General features: G+C 40.9%; 1 protein-coding gene across 3 annotated transcripts in view; it reads left to right on the top strand.

Moving 5' to 3' along the window:
* The window catches only part of LOC120529737 (alanine aminotransferase 2-like), a 90626-nt gene that overhangs the window by 4145 nt on the left and 66369 nt on the right, over positions 1–20112 (top strand). The window contains exons 1-2 of one of the 3 annotated variants that reach the window (XM_039753808.1): positions 18375–18476; positions 19004–19178. In XM_039753808.1, coding sequence (XP_039609742.1) covers positions 19041–19178 — 138 coding nt within the window. In that variant the 5' untranslated portion in view covers positions 18375–18476; positions 19004–19040. Of the gene's footprint in view, positions 1–18374; positions 18477–18836; positions 19179–20112 lie in introns of those variants that run through there. The other 2 variants (XM_039753809.1, XM_039753807.1) reach the window with 2 other exon arrangements.

Here is a 20112-nt window from a genome sequence, read left to right on the forward strand (position 1 = left end):
CCTAACGTCCTATTAGCTTTACAAATCTCTTCTGTACACTGTCAGGATTCAGACATGATGAGCCCACTATGACTCATTAGTCCTTTCCACAGAAAGTATTTTCAAGTTCCAGACTCTTCCCTTTTGCTGCTTAAATCTAACATTTCTGCTAACTGTGTGTAATGCTGTAACTCTGACTAGATCCATCTGTAATGATTCTGCTGACTTTAAAATGTCACCCATAAGTGAAGTGTCATTAGCAAACTTCAGCAGGTTGTTACGATGCCTAAAAAACACCTTCCCCTGCTCTTGGATGTTTTCACATTTTCTTGTTATACAACATTGAATAACAGTGGATTAAATTTGGCTTTTTTGACACTGATCAACAGAAAATCAACAGGCTTTAATGTCAAAGTGAAAACAGATCACTTCAAAAATTAGAAATTCCATCCATCCATTTTCCAACCTGCTGAATCCAAACACAGGGTCACGAGGGTCTGCTGGAGCCAAACCCAGCCAACACAGGGCACAAGGCAGGAACCAATCCTGGGCAGGGTGCCAACCCACCACAGGACACACACAAACACCAAGCACACACTAGGGCCAATTTAGAATCGCCAATCCACCTAACCGGCATGTCTTTGGACTGTGGGAGGAAACCCACGCAGACACAGGGAGAACATGCAAACTCCACGCAGGGAAGACCTGGGAAGCGAACCCGGGTCTCCTAACTGCGAGGCAGCAGCGCTACCACTGCACCACCGTGCCGCCCAAAATTAGAAATTTAAAACACAAAATAATTATTGATCACTGGGGTCTTTGCCCCCTGCTCGCTTCGCTCACCAAGCCCCCTGCCTGCGCTACCCACCAGCAACTTCACGTGTCTGCCACTCACATATGTGGATTTCACTTTCACCAAGTAACAAATCTTTTAATTCTCGTGGAGACGCCTCTTCATTGGGAAGAAACACTGCTTTTCCCTGATAGCAACACGAATTAGACAATCTACAAGTCTCTGACTTAAAGTTTAAAACCAAACAATATCTACATACTTCCGTCATATCACCTGTGTCCATATATTCGATCTCTTTTTGCTTTTACCTTTTCATCAATATTGCACTGAATTTTGATTCCGTGTTTGGAATTACATCGTGACAACGCCCGTGAGTGAATATCGTTTCTTTCTCTCTACACGAACTGTGTCTGACAATAGCATTCACACAAAAGAGAAATGATTGAACCGTGTGCGTGCTTGGAAATGTTTTAGATGTGGGCAGGAATTTTCCAAATCTCTTTGCATAAAGTCTTGTCTAGCGGGGCTTGAAATTTCACTTTTGCCAAACAACAAATCTTTCATTTCTCGTGGATACGTCTCTTCATTGGGAAGCAACACTACTTTTCTCTGATGGCAACACAAATTAAATGATCTACAATTCTCTGACTTAAAGTGTAAATACGAACAATATATATTCGATCTCTTTTCACTTTTCCATTATTTCACAGATTAATAATTTCCATTTGTTTGCGCTAATGCGATTTTTTTGAGACTTTTGAATTTTCATACTTTTATAATCTCTAACCTGCTTTGTATGTGTATCGCGCCAACGTTTTGAATTTTTTACGACGTTGTACTTTGTCATCTACGTTTTGTCTTTTATTTCCAGCCCCGGGCGTGGTTAAATCTTTTGGAACAAAGTCTCGTCTCGCGGGACGTGAAAGTGTCTCTCTGAAAAAGTCACATCTCATCTCTCTTCCCAAGATTTTTTTATTATAATAGAGAGACATAAGTATCCACCCCCTTTAATATGACACCTCTGAATCGTCTGTGGTGCAGCCAATCGGCGTTGGAAGTCCCAGAAGTAGTTCAATGGATGGCACTTGTCTGGAGTTTTAGGTGACTGTCATATAAATGCGCCTGAAAGTGAAAAGGACATGTTGTGGTGAGCCAGTATGGTGGTCTAACCTACACAATGAAGACAAAAGAGCAGTCCAAGCAACTATGTGAGAATGAGATTGAAAAATACAATCTGGGGGATGGAGATAAGAAAACATCCAGTCCAGTTAAATCAATCATTAAGAAATGGAGAGTTTGGCAGAGTTGTAAAACTGCTAGAGCAGGCCATCCACAAAAACCGAATGACTGGGCATGAAGATGATGAGAAAGAGAGGCCACCAAGAGACCTATGGGAATGCTGAAGGTGCTACAAGCTACAGTGGATCAGAGTGGAGAGGCAGGGCAGGCAACCCTTGTTGACTGGGGGCTTCATCACTCGTAGCCGTATGGAAGAGCAGCAAAGAGAAAGAAAGCTACTGTTAAAGAAGCACAAAACACGTCTTGGTTAGAATTTGCCAGAAGATACACAGAATCTTCTTCCAGCTGACTTAATTCCTCGATGGTCTGATGAGAACAAACATGAGTTTTTTTGGTTATCTGACTCAACACCATGCTTGAACACTGCAGATTATCAAAAACATATCCGCTCCACTTCAAAGCATGGTGGTGGCACCTTTAGGGTGTGGGAATGCTTTTCTGCAGCAGGTCCTTAAAAGCTGCTGAGGGTTAAATGAATGCAGCAAAATACGGGGAAATCTTGGAGAAAAACCCGATGCAGTCGCCAAGAAATCTGTAACTTGGGAGAAGATTTGTTTTCCAACAAGACAAAAACCCCAGGGATAAAGCCAAAGCTGCACGGCAATGACTTCAAAATAACCGTGTGAATGGCCGAGTCAGAGTCCAGACCTCAATCCAACTGAGAATGTGTGGCTGGACGCTGTGAAGGCTGTTCACTCGCCATCTCCATAACACATGACAGAACCTGAGCAGTTTTAAAAAGAAAAATGGCAGAGTCCAGATATGCAAAGCTGATTGAGCGAGACCTGAGCACACAGATTGAAGGCTGTCATGGCTGACCAAATGTGCATCTACTACATACTGACTTGACAGGGGATAATTTTATCTTCTGGGTGCAAATAAAGTCAATCTATCTATGAATTTAAATGGGTTTAGGATAAGGCTGCAACATAACAAAATGTGAAGAAAGTGACAGGGTCTGAATGCGTTCTGAATCCTATCCATCTATCTGTCTGTCTGTCACTTTAATTTTAGTTTTGTAATTACTTTAGGTCACTTTGCAGACATCTGTGTTCACTTTGACACAAAAGGGTCTTTTTATGTTGATAAGTTACTTCTTCTTCTTCTTCTTTGGCTGCTCCCATTAAGGGTTGCCACAGCAGATCATCATCTTCCATATCCTCCTGTCCTCATCATCTTGTTCTGTTACACCCATCAACTTCATGTCCTCTCTCACCACATCCATAAACCTTCTCTTAGGCCTTCCTCTTTTCCTCTTACCTGGCAGCTCTATCCTTGGCATCCTTCTCCCAATTTACTTAGCATCTTTAGGGGTGGAGTGGTGGCTTTGAGGCTAAGGATCTGCACTGGTATCCTGAAGGTTGCCAGTTCGAATCCCTGTCACTGCCAAAAAGAGATTCTACTCTGCTGGGCCCTTGAGCTCCTTGGCTGCTCCTGCGCTCTGACCCCAAACCAATGCAATCTCGCCTCCCTGAATTTGTCTCTTTCTGTTGATCAGTTACAAAAAAGCCAAATCAAATCCACTGAGATTTAATGTTGTACAGCAATAAAATATGAAAACTTCCAAGAAGAGGAACATCGTCTTGAGTACTTATACTAAATAAAATCGATAGCTGGCCCACACTGATCATTGAGGGACACCACGTTTAACTTTGTCTAATTCAATTCAATTTTTTTTATGCCACTTTTATGCCAATCTGCAACACTGCCCTTTGAACGTCCATCTTTTTTTAGGTTTGATCACAAACCTCTTATGCAGCATTTTATAAAAATGATTTTGAAAATCAAGGCAAATAATAACATCCGCATCTTTCTTGACAGATGCTTTTGTTCAGCCCTGGTTAAATTCCAGTATTTTAGTGAAACACAATCATCCCATCTAAACCCACCTGCTCAGCGTTCACTGACACTTGTCATGTGGCACTTATTTTTGTGTCATAAACGTGGCTTCCATTATTTTACTTTTTGATACAAGTGTACCTGTCTATAGGTACTTACATCACCCTCTGTTTAGATAAGAGGGCAATGTGTGCTAACTTCTAAAAATTAGACAACTTCCTGCATCAAATTATCCCTACAAAATACATGTTAATGATTAGATTAACTAAACTTTATTAATCCCAAGGGTAAATTTAGATGCATACAGCAGCTGAAACATAAAAAGAAAAAACAAAGATACAGGCTCGCAGGACAACTAATACAATAAATCAATATATAGATAAATTAAATATGTATTTTTACAGAAATAGCAGATTAAAGAGTATCAACATTCAGTTTAGGATGTGCTCCAAGAGAGCGCCTCCTGGAGGGGATTTTTCATGATGGCATCCAGTTTTGCCACCATCCTCTTTTCTACAACAGCTTTCAGTGTTCGCCTTGTGATGGATCGGGCTCTCCTGATAAGTTTGTTCAGGCATTGTTCTTCTTTTGAGCTCAAGTTGCTTGCCCAGGAGATCACAAAATAGGACAGCACCATGTGGACTAGTAAAACATCTCCCACAGCTTCCTCCACACATCAAAAGATGCAATCACAAACAATCCTTATGCACTGTTGGATGGAAATTATCTGTCACTGCAGGTAACTTACCTAATTTTCAGACTTTTTATTTCTAGCAGCATCTCTCTGTAGATGTCCCCAAATCACCTCCTTAACTACCGACGAGGAAAACAAATCCCAGCAGGAAGAATCGATTTGAAACAAAGAGCTTTTTAAAAAGAGGTATACAGGTGTGAGGGCATAGTTTGCCGGATTAATGCATACCGTGTGTTTATTCACCAGCACGCATTGTGAATCTATAAAGACTAAATGCTAATTCCCCTCCACCCCCATAATCCAAAGATGAACAAAGAAAAACCCAAGAAACGGCGTCTCACGAGATGGTCGGGTTGCGTAAACACTACCTGGTCGGACCTGAAAGCCTTCACTGTGACTGACCGCTAACGGAAAGAACAGGACATAAACTGGTCCACTTTTTAATTCCATATGCAGCCGACAATTGTTACGATTCATCTTTTCGAAATTTGAACAATGAAAGCAGTTCAGAGCTGGTCAAGATCTTGCACCCTTTAGGCATTCTACAAAGAAGGAGCTTTTTGGAAACGCAGGAACTTTTGTAACATTCAAACCTTGGCCATTTGTAGCTCCGTCTCCTGGTATGTACATCTTGGTACTTTTTTGTAGCTCCTACTACAAGGTGTATACTTTTCATTAAACTAGGAACTATCTTAAGTGGGCAATGAATTATGCCGATTGAAGCACTGGTGCTATCTTACAAATCTGTTATTTTTGGACTTTGTAGTGTTATCAGTAAAAATGGAGCGCCCTACTTTGCACTGCATCACTCTTCATAGCCATGAATTTGAAATTGCTTCAAAGCAATATGGTGGGGGTGGGCGTTGGGGGCCAATTGTTCCGCGATGCACACCACATCGCTCTTCATGACCCCCTCCGTGGTGTAACTGATACACCATTTTGAAGCAATTAGTGCTGTAAGCGGGGCTCCCCTGTGAACTCGAGATCGCGCCTCACTTCACACCGCATCACCCTTCTTTGCACATCACATATATTGCATAATGGGTACAGCCACTGTTGTGAGATGGGAACATTACACACGAAAGGGGGCAGGGACCCCTCAAACACATTGGTTCCTGAAAACAAAGATCCTACAGTGAAAAAACGCCTGTTGTTGGTATAGTCTTCATATCCCGCAAAGGATCTTTTGGGAAGAACTAAAAATAAACTAAAACAAACAAGAAATGTGAGAAAGTAGCCTACAATGGAGAACTACTGTACTCCTCAAATTGTAGATCTCACTCTTAATTTTTACTTTGGGATTAAGTGGTGGTTAAAGCAGCTTCCTCAAGGTCCAGTGTTTTTGGCTCAGATCTCAGAAAAGAATCTGGGTTGAGTTTAGGTTCGTTTACATTCGTTTAATTTGCACCCTCTTAGGAGGTTTATCAATTTTGTCTATCTCTCTAATAATAAAAATTGCATATTCGGTTAATTTGTAAATCAACTGCAGCAATAATCTTTAGTGTAAAAGCGTTTGTACCCGTCGATGGAATAGCCCGCCATATTTCGGTTGAATCGGAGCTGTTGCAACTACATTAGTGAAACTTCACTTTTCCTTTCAGTCTCAATAAATAATAAATCAAGAACGAATCCATCCATTTTCTAACCCGCTGAATCCGAATACAGGGTCACGGGGGTCTGCTGGAGCCAATCCCAGCCAACACAGGGCACGAACCAGTCCAGGGCAAGGTGCCTACCCACCGCAGGACACACACAAACACCAAGCACACACTAGGGCCAACTTAGAGTCGCCAATCCACCTAACCTGCATGTCTTTGGATTGTGGGAGGAAACCCACGCAGAACATGCAAACTCCACGCAGGGAGGACCCGGGAAGCGAACCCGGGTCTCCTAACTGCGAGGCAGCAGCGCTACCACTGCGCCACCAAGAACGAATACTTTTTTACTATAATTTATATTTTATTATCCTACAAAATAAAAATAAATATTTAATGTATGGTAAGATACCGAGCAAGATAAAAAAAGACCAATCACCTGAACTTGGCCAGTGTTGGGTGCAGCAAGAGTACTTATAAAAACATGGACGCATAATATTTCACAACGATGTTACTCTCTATTCATGGTTATTTGTGGAATCTCTGACAGCTCTAAATGAAATCTAAGAATGTAGCACTGCGCCACCGTGCCTCTCATATTTGAACATCAGAATCTGCACGACAGACTGACGTAATGTGAGCGAAAAGGCACACTGACTGCTGATGGATAAGCGACAGAAAATACCAAGAGAGACTGAAGTGCAACCTGCTGCTGTGTGCGAATAGCGGTGGACTCGCACTGTGCTGTCGTTGCTCTCCCACGTGGTAGTGCATGCAGAGTTCTGATTGTAGACCCCCCGCACTCTACCATGGGGAGTTCTGTACTGCGAGGTCACCCTAGACCGAAAATGGATATTACTAAATAGGCTGACCTGACGTCTCTTTTATGTATTGCGTCCCGTTTAATCTTTTTTGTCCTGTACTTTTATAAAATGTCCTGTTTTCCCCGTTTTTAATCACGGAAACTAGAAGTGAGGATCCAGTTTCATCGAATCTCAAAGAGGGACCTGCGCCGCTCTTTGATCTACTCTGCGTCAACGACACTCGCTGGAAAGAATAAGTCGTGTCCCGTTATGGAGCCATTTAAGTCTGCTCAGCCCATTAATAAAGCGCGTGTTTGTTTGATCGCATCCGATGATCCTCCTGCAGTCGGGTATTGAAACTTGGAAGGATCAAATTGCACCGCCACGTAAACTGAAATGTGATAAACTCCGCCTAAGATTTCATTTTAAAGCTCATTTTCAATGTTCTCTTTTACATTGTTTATACACTCAAAAAATGATTTGTTGGATGAAATTGTGAACAGTGGTGCAGTTTAGTAAATGCACAGAACACAAAAGGTTGGTTAAGCGTGAAGGTTCACTTATCACTGCTGAAAACAAGTTCAATTTTAGTTGATTGCATTTTTCATGTAATCTTTACATTAACTTTGTATTCGAAAAGAAAAAACATTTTCTGATCAAAATGGTGCTTCTTTAATGGTATTTCATGGTTCTTTTCTGGGTGGTGTGGTTCTTTGTTGAGCCTTTGCTTGACAAAGCCCCTTATAATTCCTGAGAAGGGTTCTCTGCATATGAGTTGATCCTTTGTGCTTTGACAAACTAGATGTTGAATAAACTGAAATGTTTAATGTATGGTTGCGGTGCACTGCCTAGCAGGACACTAATAAATTAAGAAAACCTGGTCGTAGCCTGTGTAGTGTAAGCAAGAATTCTTTTAAAATCATGACTGTTTCACAAATATGTTACTATCGTGGTTATTTACTGTATGGAGCCTGTTACTGATCTAAAGAAATAGAAGGTTCTTTCTGGATCCTTGGATGGGTCTTTTGGGAACCAAAACTGGTTCCCTGTGGCATTGCTCTGAAAAACCACACTGGCACCTTTATTTTTAAGAGTGGGGAAACTGGAAGTCTGGCGAAACCACGTGAAGAACTCCGCACAGACAACGACCTCGCATGAGGTTAAACCAAAGACTCGGCAGCAGAGCTACTCATTCACAGCAGCGCTTCAAGTGGGCTGCAGCACCAACACCTGCTCCAGTTTTTTACATTGAATACCGGCACCTTTTCCAAATCATCGTGGGGGTCCCAGTCCCAAGAACCCGTTTTTCAATCGACTGTTGAGATATCCCGGCGCTCAAGGATTCCCGGGTTTCCGGGCACGGAATCGAGGACCGCCCTCAACTCTGTGATTGGATATCACTGTATCTTTATTTAAAGAGGTTTCCCTATACGGCATCGCTCTGAAGAACCACTCAGGTACCCCTATTTTAAATAATGTAGGGTGGGCGACGTGTATAAAAGGTATGATAAACCGGCTTCCACAACACCTGAAAACTCATGTCAGTAGGGGAAAAACAAGTTACTAAAAGTCTTTCATTTTTTATGCAAATATACAAAGGTGCCGGGATCCAATGGAACGTATTAACAACAAAGGGGCGGTTCTTTATGCAAAATACAAACTGCATGCACATCTAGGATAGTTATTGCCAAATTTCCCCCTGGGGACAAATACAGATCTATCTATCTATCTATCTATCTATCTATCTATCTATCTATCTATCTATCTATCTATCTATCTGCATACAACTTGATTATCTTAAGTAAAATCGACGTAATGTATCGGTGTAGAGGGAAAATGGAACTACGGCGCTTCGAAAATTTAAAAAGTATTAATTTTGAATAAGATAAGCATACAATAAGCGAGTAATGATAAGAGTCCGTGAGAAGGACTCTGCTTCTGTTGAAAGAAAATAATCAGGTGGCTTTATTTCAACACAAAATATTTGTGTTAGTGTGACATCCACCACATTTAAGTCAATGTAACTAGAACAATTTAAGTAGGCCTAATGTCAGCAAGCAAAACTAGTTTAAGATAAAGTAATTTGTATAAATTAAACATCCCTCAATAGCTTTTTCATGTTTATTTTATTTTTTGAGTGTACCCCACACCAACTCCGGCACAACTTTTTAAACTGACGGCTTGCAGGGCTTTACAAAGCAACACCAAATGATCTCTGAAGCGCATTCTCCGGTGTCAAGATTTAATTTATCTAAAGTTTTACGGCAAGCTGAAACAGCATTTAGATGTATGTCAAAATGCATTTTTAGATCTTTTTTTTAAATATTTTAAAACGTTGTTAAGTTAATTATTTGATAAAAACATCTGTTTCAAGATATCTCCTTTAATCCGTCCACATTTAAACGATTCTGACGTCTTTGAACGCGAGGCTTCTGTCACAATGCTCTCCTAAGCAGAACGACAATCGCCCGCTTTATCCGATGAAAGTAAAGGAAAGCTCGTTTTCACCGCCGGTTTCCTTAACGGTTAAGATTTTCGCAAGGAAGAGCCAGAGCACACCCTCACATTCTTGCATATTTTTAAATATGTCATGTGTTTACTTTTAAATATTTCTAAAGGTTGATCATTGTCGTTTATTTAATTTTTACCAAGTTATATTTTTCCTACTTGTAGATCACGTTTGGCCCCATGAGTATAAAGTTGCTAAGCATGAAGCTTCTTGTCCTCAGGAGACTTTAAACAGGTCCCTGACTAAGGAGCTTTGGACTTCAAGTTGGGTTCAAATTCTAGTATTGATATGCATGATGACCCCACCAAACTCCCATACATTCTAAATATACAGTGGTGTGAAAAACTATTTGCCCCCTTCCTGATTTCTTATTCTTTTGCATGTTTGTCACACAAAATGTTTCTGATCATCAAACACATTTAACCATTAGTCAAATATAACACAAGTAAACACAAAATGCAGTTTTTAAATGATGGTTTTTATTATTTAGGGAGAAAAAAATCCAAACCTACATGGCCCTGTGTGAAAAAGTAATTGCCCCCTGAACCTAATAACTGGTTGGGCCACCCTTAGCAGCAATAACTGCAATCAAGCGTTATGATAACTTGCAATGAGTCTTTACAGCTCTGGAGGATTTTGGCCCACTCATCTTTGCAGAATTGTTGTAATTCAGCTTTATTTGAGGGTTTTCTAGCATGAAGCGCCTTTTTAAGGTCATGCCATAGCATCTCAATTGGATTCAGGTCAGGACTTTGACTAGGCCACTCCAAAGTCTTCATTTTGTTTTTCTTCAGCCATTCAGAGGTGGATTTGCTGGTGTGTTTTGGGTCATTGTCCTGTTGCAGCACCCAAGATCGCTTCAGCTTGAGTTGACGAACAGATGGCCGGACATTCTCCTTCAGGATTTTTTGGTAGACAGTAGAATTCATGGTTCCATCTATCACAGCAAGCCTTCCAGGTCCTGAAGCAGCAAAACAACCCCAGACCATCACACTACCACCACCATATTTTACTGTTGGTATGATGTTCTTTTTCTGAAATGCTGTGTTCCTTTTACGCTAGATGTAACGGACATTTGCCTTCCAAAAGTTCAACTTTTGTCTCATCAGTCCACAAGGTATTTTCCCAAAAGTCTTGGCAATCATTGAGATGTTTCTTAGCAAAATTGAGACGAGCCCTAATGTTCTTTTGCTTAACAGTGGTTTGCGTCTTGGAAATCGGCCATGCAGGCCGTTTTGCCCAGTCGCTTTCTTATGGTGGAGTCGTGAACACTGACCTTAATTGAGGCAAGTGAGGCCTGCAGTTCTTTAGACGTTGTCCTGGGGTCTTTGTGACCTCTCGGATGAGTCGTCTCTGCGCTCTTGGGGTAATTTTGGTCGGCTGGCCACTCCTGGGAAGGTTCACCACTGTTCCATGTTTTTGCCATTTGTGGATAATGGCTCTCACTGTGGTTCGCTGGAGTCCCAAAGCTTTAGAAATGGCTTTATAACCTTTACCAGACAGATAGATCTCAATTACTTCTGTTCTCATTTGTTCCTGAATTTCTTTGGATCTTGGCATGATGTCTAGCTTTTGAGGTGCTTTTGGTCTACTTCTCTGTGTCAGGCAGCTCCTATTTAAGTGATTTCTTGATTGAAACAGGTGTGGTAGTAATCAGGCCTGGGGGTGGCTACGGAAATTGAACTCAGGTGTGATACACCACAGATAGGTTATTTTTTAACAAGGGGGCAATTACTTTTTCACACAGGGCCATGTAGGTTTGGACTTTTTTCTCCCTAAATAATAAAACCATCATTTAAAAACTGCATTTTGTGTTTACTTGTGTTATATTTGACTAATGGTTAAATGTGTTTGATGATCAGAAACATTTTGTGTGACAAACATGCAAAAGAATAAGAAATCAGGAAGGGGGCAAATAGTTTTACACACCACTGTATATATATATATATTTTCAATTAAACATATCTGCTGTGTTAAGGTACTAATAAGTTAAAGCCTGACTGACTGAACACCAGCACTCTTAAAAATAAAGGTGCCAGAGAAGTTCTTCAGGGTGATTCTACAGCAGAACCATTGTTGGTTCCTCCCAAAAGATCCATCCACTGCGGTTCCAGAAAGAACATTTATTTATTTAGATCCATAACAGGCTCCATGTAGTAAGTAACCATGAATAGGTAGCAACAGATTAGTGAAATACCAAATGGTCATGATTTTAAGGGGCCTCTTACTGCATAGGTCCAGTAGCAGAGGCTAAGTCCAGGTTTTCTTAACCTGTTAGTGTCCAGCAGCCTATAACATATTAAATATTTTGATTTTGTTTTCTAAGTATTAGGAAGTTTTCCAAAGCACAAAGGACCAATTTTATATGCAAAGAACCCATCCCAGAATAAAATGGTGCATTGTAAGCAATGGAGCTATGAAGACCCATCTAACCCAGAAAAGAACCATACAGGTGCTGGTCATAAAATTAGAATATCATGACAAAGTTGATTTATTTCAGTAATTCCATTCAAAAAGTGAAACTTGTATATTAGATTCATTCATTACACACAGACTGATGTATTTCAAATGTTTATTTCTTTTAATTTTGATGATTATAACTGACAACTAATGAAAGTCCAAAATTCAGTATCTCGGAAAATTAGAATATCAATCAAGACCAAAGGATTTTTAGAAATGTTGGCCAACTGAAAGGTATGAACATGAAAAGTATGAGCATGTACAGCACTCAGTATTTAGTTGGGGCTCCTTTGGCCTGGATTACTGCAGCAATGCGGCGTGGCATGGAGTCGATCAGTCTGTGGCACTGCTCAGGTGTTATGAGAGCCCATGTTGCTCTGATAGTGGCCTTCAGCTCTTCTGAACTGTTGGGTCTGGCGTATTGCATCTTCCTCTTCACAATACCCCATAGATTTTCTATGGGGTTAAGGTCAGGCGAGTTTGCTGGCCAATCAAGAACAGGGATACCATGGTCCTTAAACCAGGTACTGGTAGTTTTGGCAATTTGTGCAGGTACCAGGTCCTGTTGGAAAATGAAATCTGCATCTCCATAAAGTTCGTCAGCAGCAGGAAGCATGAAGTGCTCTAAAACTTCCTGGTAAACGGCTGCGTTGACCTTGGTCCTCAGAAAACACAATGGACCAACACCAGCAGATGACATGGCACCCCAAACCATCACTGACTGTGGAAACTTTACACTGGACCTCAAGCAACGTGGATTCTGTGCCTCTCCTCTCATCCTCCAGACTCTGGGACCTTGATTTCCAAAGAAAATGCAAAATTTACTTTCATCAGAGAACATAACTATGGACCACTCAGCAGCAGTCCAGTCGAGACGCTTCTGATGCTGTCTCTTACTCAAGAGTGGCTTGACACAAGGAATGCGACAGCTGAAACCCATGTCTTGCACACGTCTGTGTGTGGTGGTTCTCGAAGCACTGACTCCAGCTGCAGTCCACTCTTTGTGAATCTCCCCCACAGTTTTGAATGGGTTTTGTTTCACAATCCTCTCCAGGGTGCGGTTATCCCTATTGCTTGTCCACTTTTTTCTACCATATCTTGTCCTTCCCTTCACCTCTCTATTAATGTGCTTGGACACAGAGCTCTGTGAACAGCCAGCCTCTTTAGCAATGACCTTTTGTGTCTTGCCCTCCTTGTGCCAGGTGTCAATGGTCGTATTTTGGACAACTGTCAAGTCAGCAGTATTCCTGATGATTGTGTAGCCTACAGAACGAGACTGAGAGACCATTTAAAGGCTTTTGCAGGTGTTTTGAGTTAATTAGCTGATTACAGTGTGGCACCAGGTGTCTTCAATATTGAACCTTTTCACAATATTCTAATTTTCCGAGATACTGAATTTGGGACTTTCATTAGTTGTCAGTTATAATCATCAAAATTAAAAGAAATAAACATTTGAAATACATCAGTCTGTGTGTAATGAATGAATCTAATATACAAGTTTCACTTTTTGAATGGAATTACTGAAATAAATCAACTTTGTCATGATATTCTAATTTTATGACCAGCACATGTATAGTGCCATTGATGAACCAGCATTTCTAAGAGTAATGAATGAGGAGTACACTCATTATATACAGTACAGCTACTGTATATGTGTGTGACACCAGGGTCGGTGCCACCATTAAGGAGAATTAGGTATTCACCTAGGGGTCAGATAATAAGGGGTTGGGGTGGGCACAGCCACGCAGTGTGGCTGCCAAACAGTCAGTTGGTACATTAATAAGCTTGGCCTAGGGCACAAATAACCAAGCACCAGCAATGAGTACATCCAAAAAAATTATTTTTTTTTTCAGTGTTGTTGTTTTTTTTATTTTAGATTACCATATTTGTTTAAAATTAGAAGAACTTCAAGGTGGTGCACTGGTGTAGTATAGCTACTGTGCAGTAAGGAGACCAGAGTTCACCAGAGAATCTGCATGCTCTCCCTGTGTCTGTGCAGGGCCAGATTTAGACTTGATAAGGTCCTAAGCTATTTGAGACATGGGGCCCTTTATAAGTCCAGATACTCTATGTAAGTGCCAAATATGATTTGTTTTGGGGGCCCCCGCCTAAGCTGTAGCTTGTGTAGCTTATACGTAAATCGTTTCCTCAGGGTTCTGCTCTTTGTCCACAGGCATAAAGGTTATGTGGATTGGCAATGCTAACCCGTAAGACTGCACTATAAGACAAATGCAGTGCCAACCCTAGATGTACTGCATAAAATAATGACCCATATTTCTGTTTAATTAAATGAAGTCCTGAAATAAATCAACTATGTTGGTCAAATACATTAATTTCTTGATATAATGCGCAAAATAGTAAATCTTTGGTTTTAATACATTTTTATGTGAAGTTTCCATCCCCCAGTGTGTGTGTTTGTATACACTCGCCGGCCACTTTATTAGGCACATGTTGCTAGTAGTGGGTTGTTACTTTCAGAACTGCCGTAATTCTTTGTGGTGTTGATTCAACAAGGTGCTGGAAACATTCCTTAGGGATTTTGGTCCACATGGACATGATAGCATCACTCAGTTGCTGCAGAATTGTCAGCTGCACATCCATGATGCGAATTTCCCGTTCCAGCACATCCCAAAGGTGCTCTACTGGATTGAGATCTGGTGACTGTGGAGGCCTTTTGAGTCCAGTGAACTCCTTGTCATGTATGAGACGATTTGAGTTTTGTGACATGGTGTGTTATCCTGCTGGAAGTGGTCTTCAGAAGATGGGGACACTGCGGTCATAAAGGGATGGACATGGTCAGCAACAATACTCAGGTGGCATTGAAATGATGCTCAATGGGTACTAAGGAGCCCACAGTGTGCCAAGAAAATATCCCTCGCACCATTAGATCACCAGCACCAACCTGAACTGTTGATACAAGGCAGGATGGATCCATGCTTTCATGCTGTTGACTCCAAATTCTGACCCCACCATCTGAATGTCGCAGCGGAAATTGGGACCCATCAGACCAGGCAATATTTTTCTTATCTTCCATTGTCCAATTTTAGTGAGCCCATGAGAATTGCAGCCACCATTGTCTAAGGAGTGGCACCCGGTGTGGTCTCCTGCTGCTGTAATCTGGCACCAACAACCATGTCTTTGTCAAAGTCACTTACTGTAAATTGGCTTTCTTCCCCATTCTGATGCTCGGTTTGAAATCCAGAAGGTCGTCTTGACAATGTCTACATACTGAAATGCATCGAGTTTATACCATGCAAACTGATTAGATATTTGCATGTACAAGCAGCTGAAACTAATAAAGTGGCCGGTGAGTATATACATATAATTATATTAACTTGATGGAATGACTTAATCCTCACATAATTTAAATTAGACGAGTAAAGACATTAACCCCACAGGCTGATCATGCTTCTTTTAAAAGAAAATAAGTGAATGTTTTTGTTTCAACATAATTGAATTGTGCTAACGTGACATCTAACATAGTTATGTCAACGTAACTAGAAGAAGTTATACGTAATATCAATAAGCATGGTTTTTTTTTAGTTAAATAAAGTCAAATTAGATGAATAAAGAGAATAACCCCATTAGTTCATTTTACAGTTGCACACTCTTTCGGTATCTGTTCTTGTGTGGTGTCAATTCAAGTTTAGGCGGCTCGTAGCACTTGACATGTCCTGCTTTTTTCTTCTTTTCGTGGTTCCTTCAAAACATCGAGCCGAACGGTTGCTTAAGTCCATGCCGCCACCCCTTTAAATCCGTTCCCACATACGGGGTCAATAATCGATACTTAACCAGCATATGGAAGGACAAACCGGAAACTCGACCTCAGGAAGGCGCAGACTCCAAAGGCAACGACCATGAGTTGGCTAAACCAAAGATGTTGGACCAGCGCGATAGCAAAGCTACTCACTTCCCAGTAGCACTTTAAGTGGGCCGACCCTCACCGGTACGCAGCATCTGCACCTGCTCAGGCTTCAGCATAGGAACACCGGCACCTCTCCTTAGCTTTTGGACACCTATTCGGGAATTTTCACTGGGGGTCCCGACCCCAAATCCCGCTCATCAATCGAGTGTCCATGTATCGGGGCGCCAAACATTGCTCAATAGTATATTTTTAAGTATAATTTTGTTTTGTAATTTTTCCGCCTGAACGATGGCAAGTCTAAAATGGCTGCAGCCTTAACAGTAAAGGTTAACGAATGTTCAACCGCTGCAGATTTCAGAGGATCTGGTAATGCGCCTCATTTCATGGATCAAAGTGTAACGATCTGTTAAAAATCCATGTTAAAAATCGTACAGTCGGTTAGAATCTGCATGGGTGAATATTTCATACACCAAGTATAGGGAAAGTATTGTAGTCGTCCAAAAATTCTATCTATCTATCTATCTATCTATCTATCTATCTATCTATCTATCTATCTATCTATCTATCTATCTATCTATCTATCTATCTATCTATCTATCTATCTATCTATCTATCTATCTATCTATCTATCTATCTATCTATCTATCTATCTATCTATCTATCTATCTATCTATCTATCTATCTATCTATCTATCTATCGTTGAAATAGTTTTACTGTCAAATAATGCAAAGGGTACGCGACACGTGTTTCACCCTAATTCTGGGCTCATCAGGTGTACACACTCACTGCATCCCCTCTCGGGAAACGAGCCTTGCCTTGTGGTTCGTTTATTTGACAGTATGTAGATCGGGGTAATTACATTCAAGGCATTCGTAGTCTGAATCACAATCTGATTGTATGCTTGGTTACCTACATATATACACATATATACATATACACACATACATATATATTATATATGTATATATATGCGTGTATATGTATATATATATATATATATATATATATATATATATATATATATATATATATATATATAGTGTGTATATGTAAACATGATAACTTGAGTACACTTTCACTTTGGTCAACCAAATTTTTCCATACAGGTATTAAGTACAAAATATAGGTTTCTATCAACTTTTGGGTTATTTCTGTTAACCGGAAGTGGTACTTTACCTTTTATTCGTGTAGCTGCAGAGTCCAATTTGTTCAACTTTAATAATATATCGAACACTTATTATACATTTAATTTGATTTGTTGTTGATGGTTCTTTAATGTACCTAATATAAAAAATAATCATTATCTTGCGGTTTACTCATCAGATATCCATCCTCCATATCTGAGTATAAGATAAAGTCTAGGGGTGACCACTCCCGGTTTTTATGTATGCGGTTTATGTGTGTGATCATAGCTTGAAGCGGAACCACATTACTGGCTATACAGCCGTATTCGTTTGTTGACGTCGGTGACGGTTCATTAGGAGCGACTCGTTATAGTAACATTACATTTTGAAAGGGGTTGGTTGTGAGGTTCCCTATCACACATTGTCCCCAAGATAGATCTGAATTCAAAACGGCTCACTGCGCAATGAGCTTTCGTCCTATTCAGGGTTGTTTCCTGCCTTGCACCAAATACTGTCGGGATCGGCCGCGGTCACCCATGGCTCTAAATTACATTAAGCAAATCTTGAGAGTGACTAAAACTTCGAACACAATACAAATTTGCGGGCTGCACGAATGGTTAGGAGTGGAAGTTCTGCTTTATTAACTATTTGGCAGACGCCTTTATGCAGATTATAAAATTGCACGATACTTGGCAGCCATATGGTTCGATTGTTTCAAATGTTCTAGACAGATATGTTCCAAATCAGTCTTTTTCAAGGGTACAAAGCAAAGTCGGCAGTATTAAATGAACATAAGTGTGTTTGTGGGTCCCCACTGTATTGTTGAAACGGACGGCTTTTACTTTCCAGGAGGCTCTGCGGCGCTGCACCTAAATTTAGTTCTGTAATTATAATTTCCTTGATGTTGAATTTTGAACAGTTCGTTGTGTTTAATTTTGTTTTGTAACTTTTGGCAATGAGTTTTTTTTTTTTTCTTATAGTTGGGTGGCTGTGGGTTGAGTTTGCCTGCCGCCACTAACTAAAGCTGCCTGGTGTATGTGTTACGGTATCGGAACTAAAGGAGGTGGGGTTAATTTGACTCTTGCGGTTTGTAGTTGTTGTTTGTATTACTTGTATGTACAACGCTACCAGTATTAAGAAAAAGTGTTTAAAAAAGTGTTTTTCTTGATAAAGTGAGTGTGTCTGCTTATCACAATATTTTTAAATTGTTTTTTATCGCTGGTGATTTTGCCGTGTTGGGCTCAAGTCGCTCCACAGACATTTGGAGTTGTTTTACTTACTGTAAATGCCTTAATTCGAGCAAAAGTACACGGCCGCTGAGACTTCGCAGTGACCGATTAGTTGAAGCGGACTGTGCAGATGAGCAGACAAGATTCAAGTACTGTCTCTTTAAGCCCAACCTCGGTTATGTTAATTCATTCCGTGTCTCGCAGTCTCCTCCCTTCCCAAGAAAGCCCTTTTTCTGCTTCGCTCGTGCCTTGCGAGAGCTCTCCTCGCATGCTGCACGCCGGAGAGGTAAGGTGGGGAGCGGGGGGACCGTGAATTCGGCAGCTTTGCTTGCTCTCTCATGCTCGATCAGGTCAGCTTCGATGGGGGGAAGTGAGGTTCTTTACCCCTCGAGTTTCTTATTAACAGTACAGTCACGTTCAGTCAGATTTCGATCCCTTTCTATCAATCGCTTTCCCGCCCCCTAATTAAACTTTCTACCCGGCGTGTTTTGTTGAGCTTCGGAACTTTAAACTTTTCCCCCCCAATGCGCTCCTCTCTGTTTCTGCCAACGCGAGGGCTTTTATCTTTGTTTGATTACTTTCAATTATTGACTTTTCCTTGTCTCCTCTCTCAATGTTTTACTAAACTTTCGCTCCGTGCGCCAGTGCCAGTCTTAGCCGGGCTGCAATGGGGTTACCTTTGCACCGAGTAGTTCGGGGGACCGCGTTGGGAACTGTCACTGCCGCACGGGGCGCCTGCGTGCTGTTGCCCGAGATGTTCAGTCGCATCGGTGGCCGCAGCATCCCATTAGTGTTCTCATTCTTTCATTGCAGGTGTCTTTCAAAGATTTCTGTGACCAGCAAAGTCAAGATGTCCATCAACGGAGAGATGTCCCAGAGAAAAGTGCTCACCATTGACACAATGAACCCCAACATCAAGAAGGTGGAGTATGCAGTGAGAGGTCCTATAGTCCTCCGTGCTGTGGAAATCGAGAAGGAGCTCCAAGAGGTAAGAGCACATTTCAGCTGAGCTTATCTGACAAGAACATATGTTAGCGGCATGTAAACAAGCTGAATATGACGTGACAAGCTGAATATGATGTCTTATGATCTCTGTGGGGTTGGAGAGTGGGACTGTTTAATCTTCTCATGTTTAAATACTGAATGTTGACTTCTCACAATTTATCATTTGAGCGAAGGACTTTAGAAGACACTGGCACCTTGCCCAGGTTGCTTTCCTGCATGTGGCCAATCGTACCTCAGACTGAATGAGAAGCTTAGAAAATGGAAGAATAGATGTTAGGATGACTGGTGACTATAAATTTGTTGGGTATAGCTGTGCCCTGGGGGTGCCATCTAAGTATGGTTACTGATGCTGGCAGCATGCTGCCCAGATACATTCTTAAAAACACTGGTTCTTTAATTGCACTTTCCTGGGTTGTAGAACTGTTGCTTGACAAAGAACCATTTAATTCTGGGAGTTAAGGTTGGTTCTTCTTTGAAAGGGTTTCCAATATTTGGACAAACCAGAAATCTTTTAATGTTGGCACTATATAAATAAAATATATTATTATTAATGTATAGTAGTCTATCTATAGCAAGATACAGATCAAGAAAATGTGAGCTATTGTATGCAGCGAGAGTCTTTTTAAAATCTGGAACCAACTTGTATTTCTTAATTCTGTTATCTATTCGTTGTGAGATATATATATAGAGAACATTTTCTGGATGTACTTTTGTTTTTTTCTGGAACCTTCACGTCAATGGTTCTTCTGAGAACCAAAAATGGTTCCCTTATGGCATTGCTTCAAAGAATTGCTTTGCCACCTGCATTTTTAAGAATGTCCCTGAATAGGAAAAATGGCTTAGGAAAACAGGTGGCTAGAAGAATGGAGGAGTAAGCATTACCTGTGTAGTCTTTCAGGTATGGAGGACCTTCCCCT

The sequence above is a fragment of the Polypterus senegalus genome, chromosome 5 (assembly GCF_016835505.1).
Source record: "Polypterus senegalus isolate Bchr_013 chromosome 5, ASM1683550v1, whole genome shotgun sequence".
In the NCBI taxonomy this organism is placed as follows: Eukaryota; Metazoa; Chordata; class Cladistia; order Polypteriformes; family Polypteridae; genus Polypterus; species Polypterus senegalus.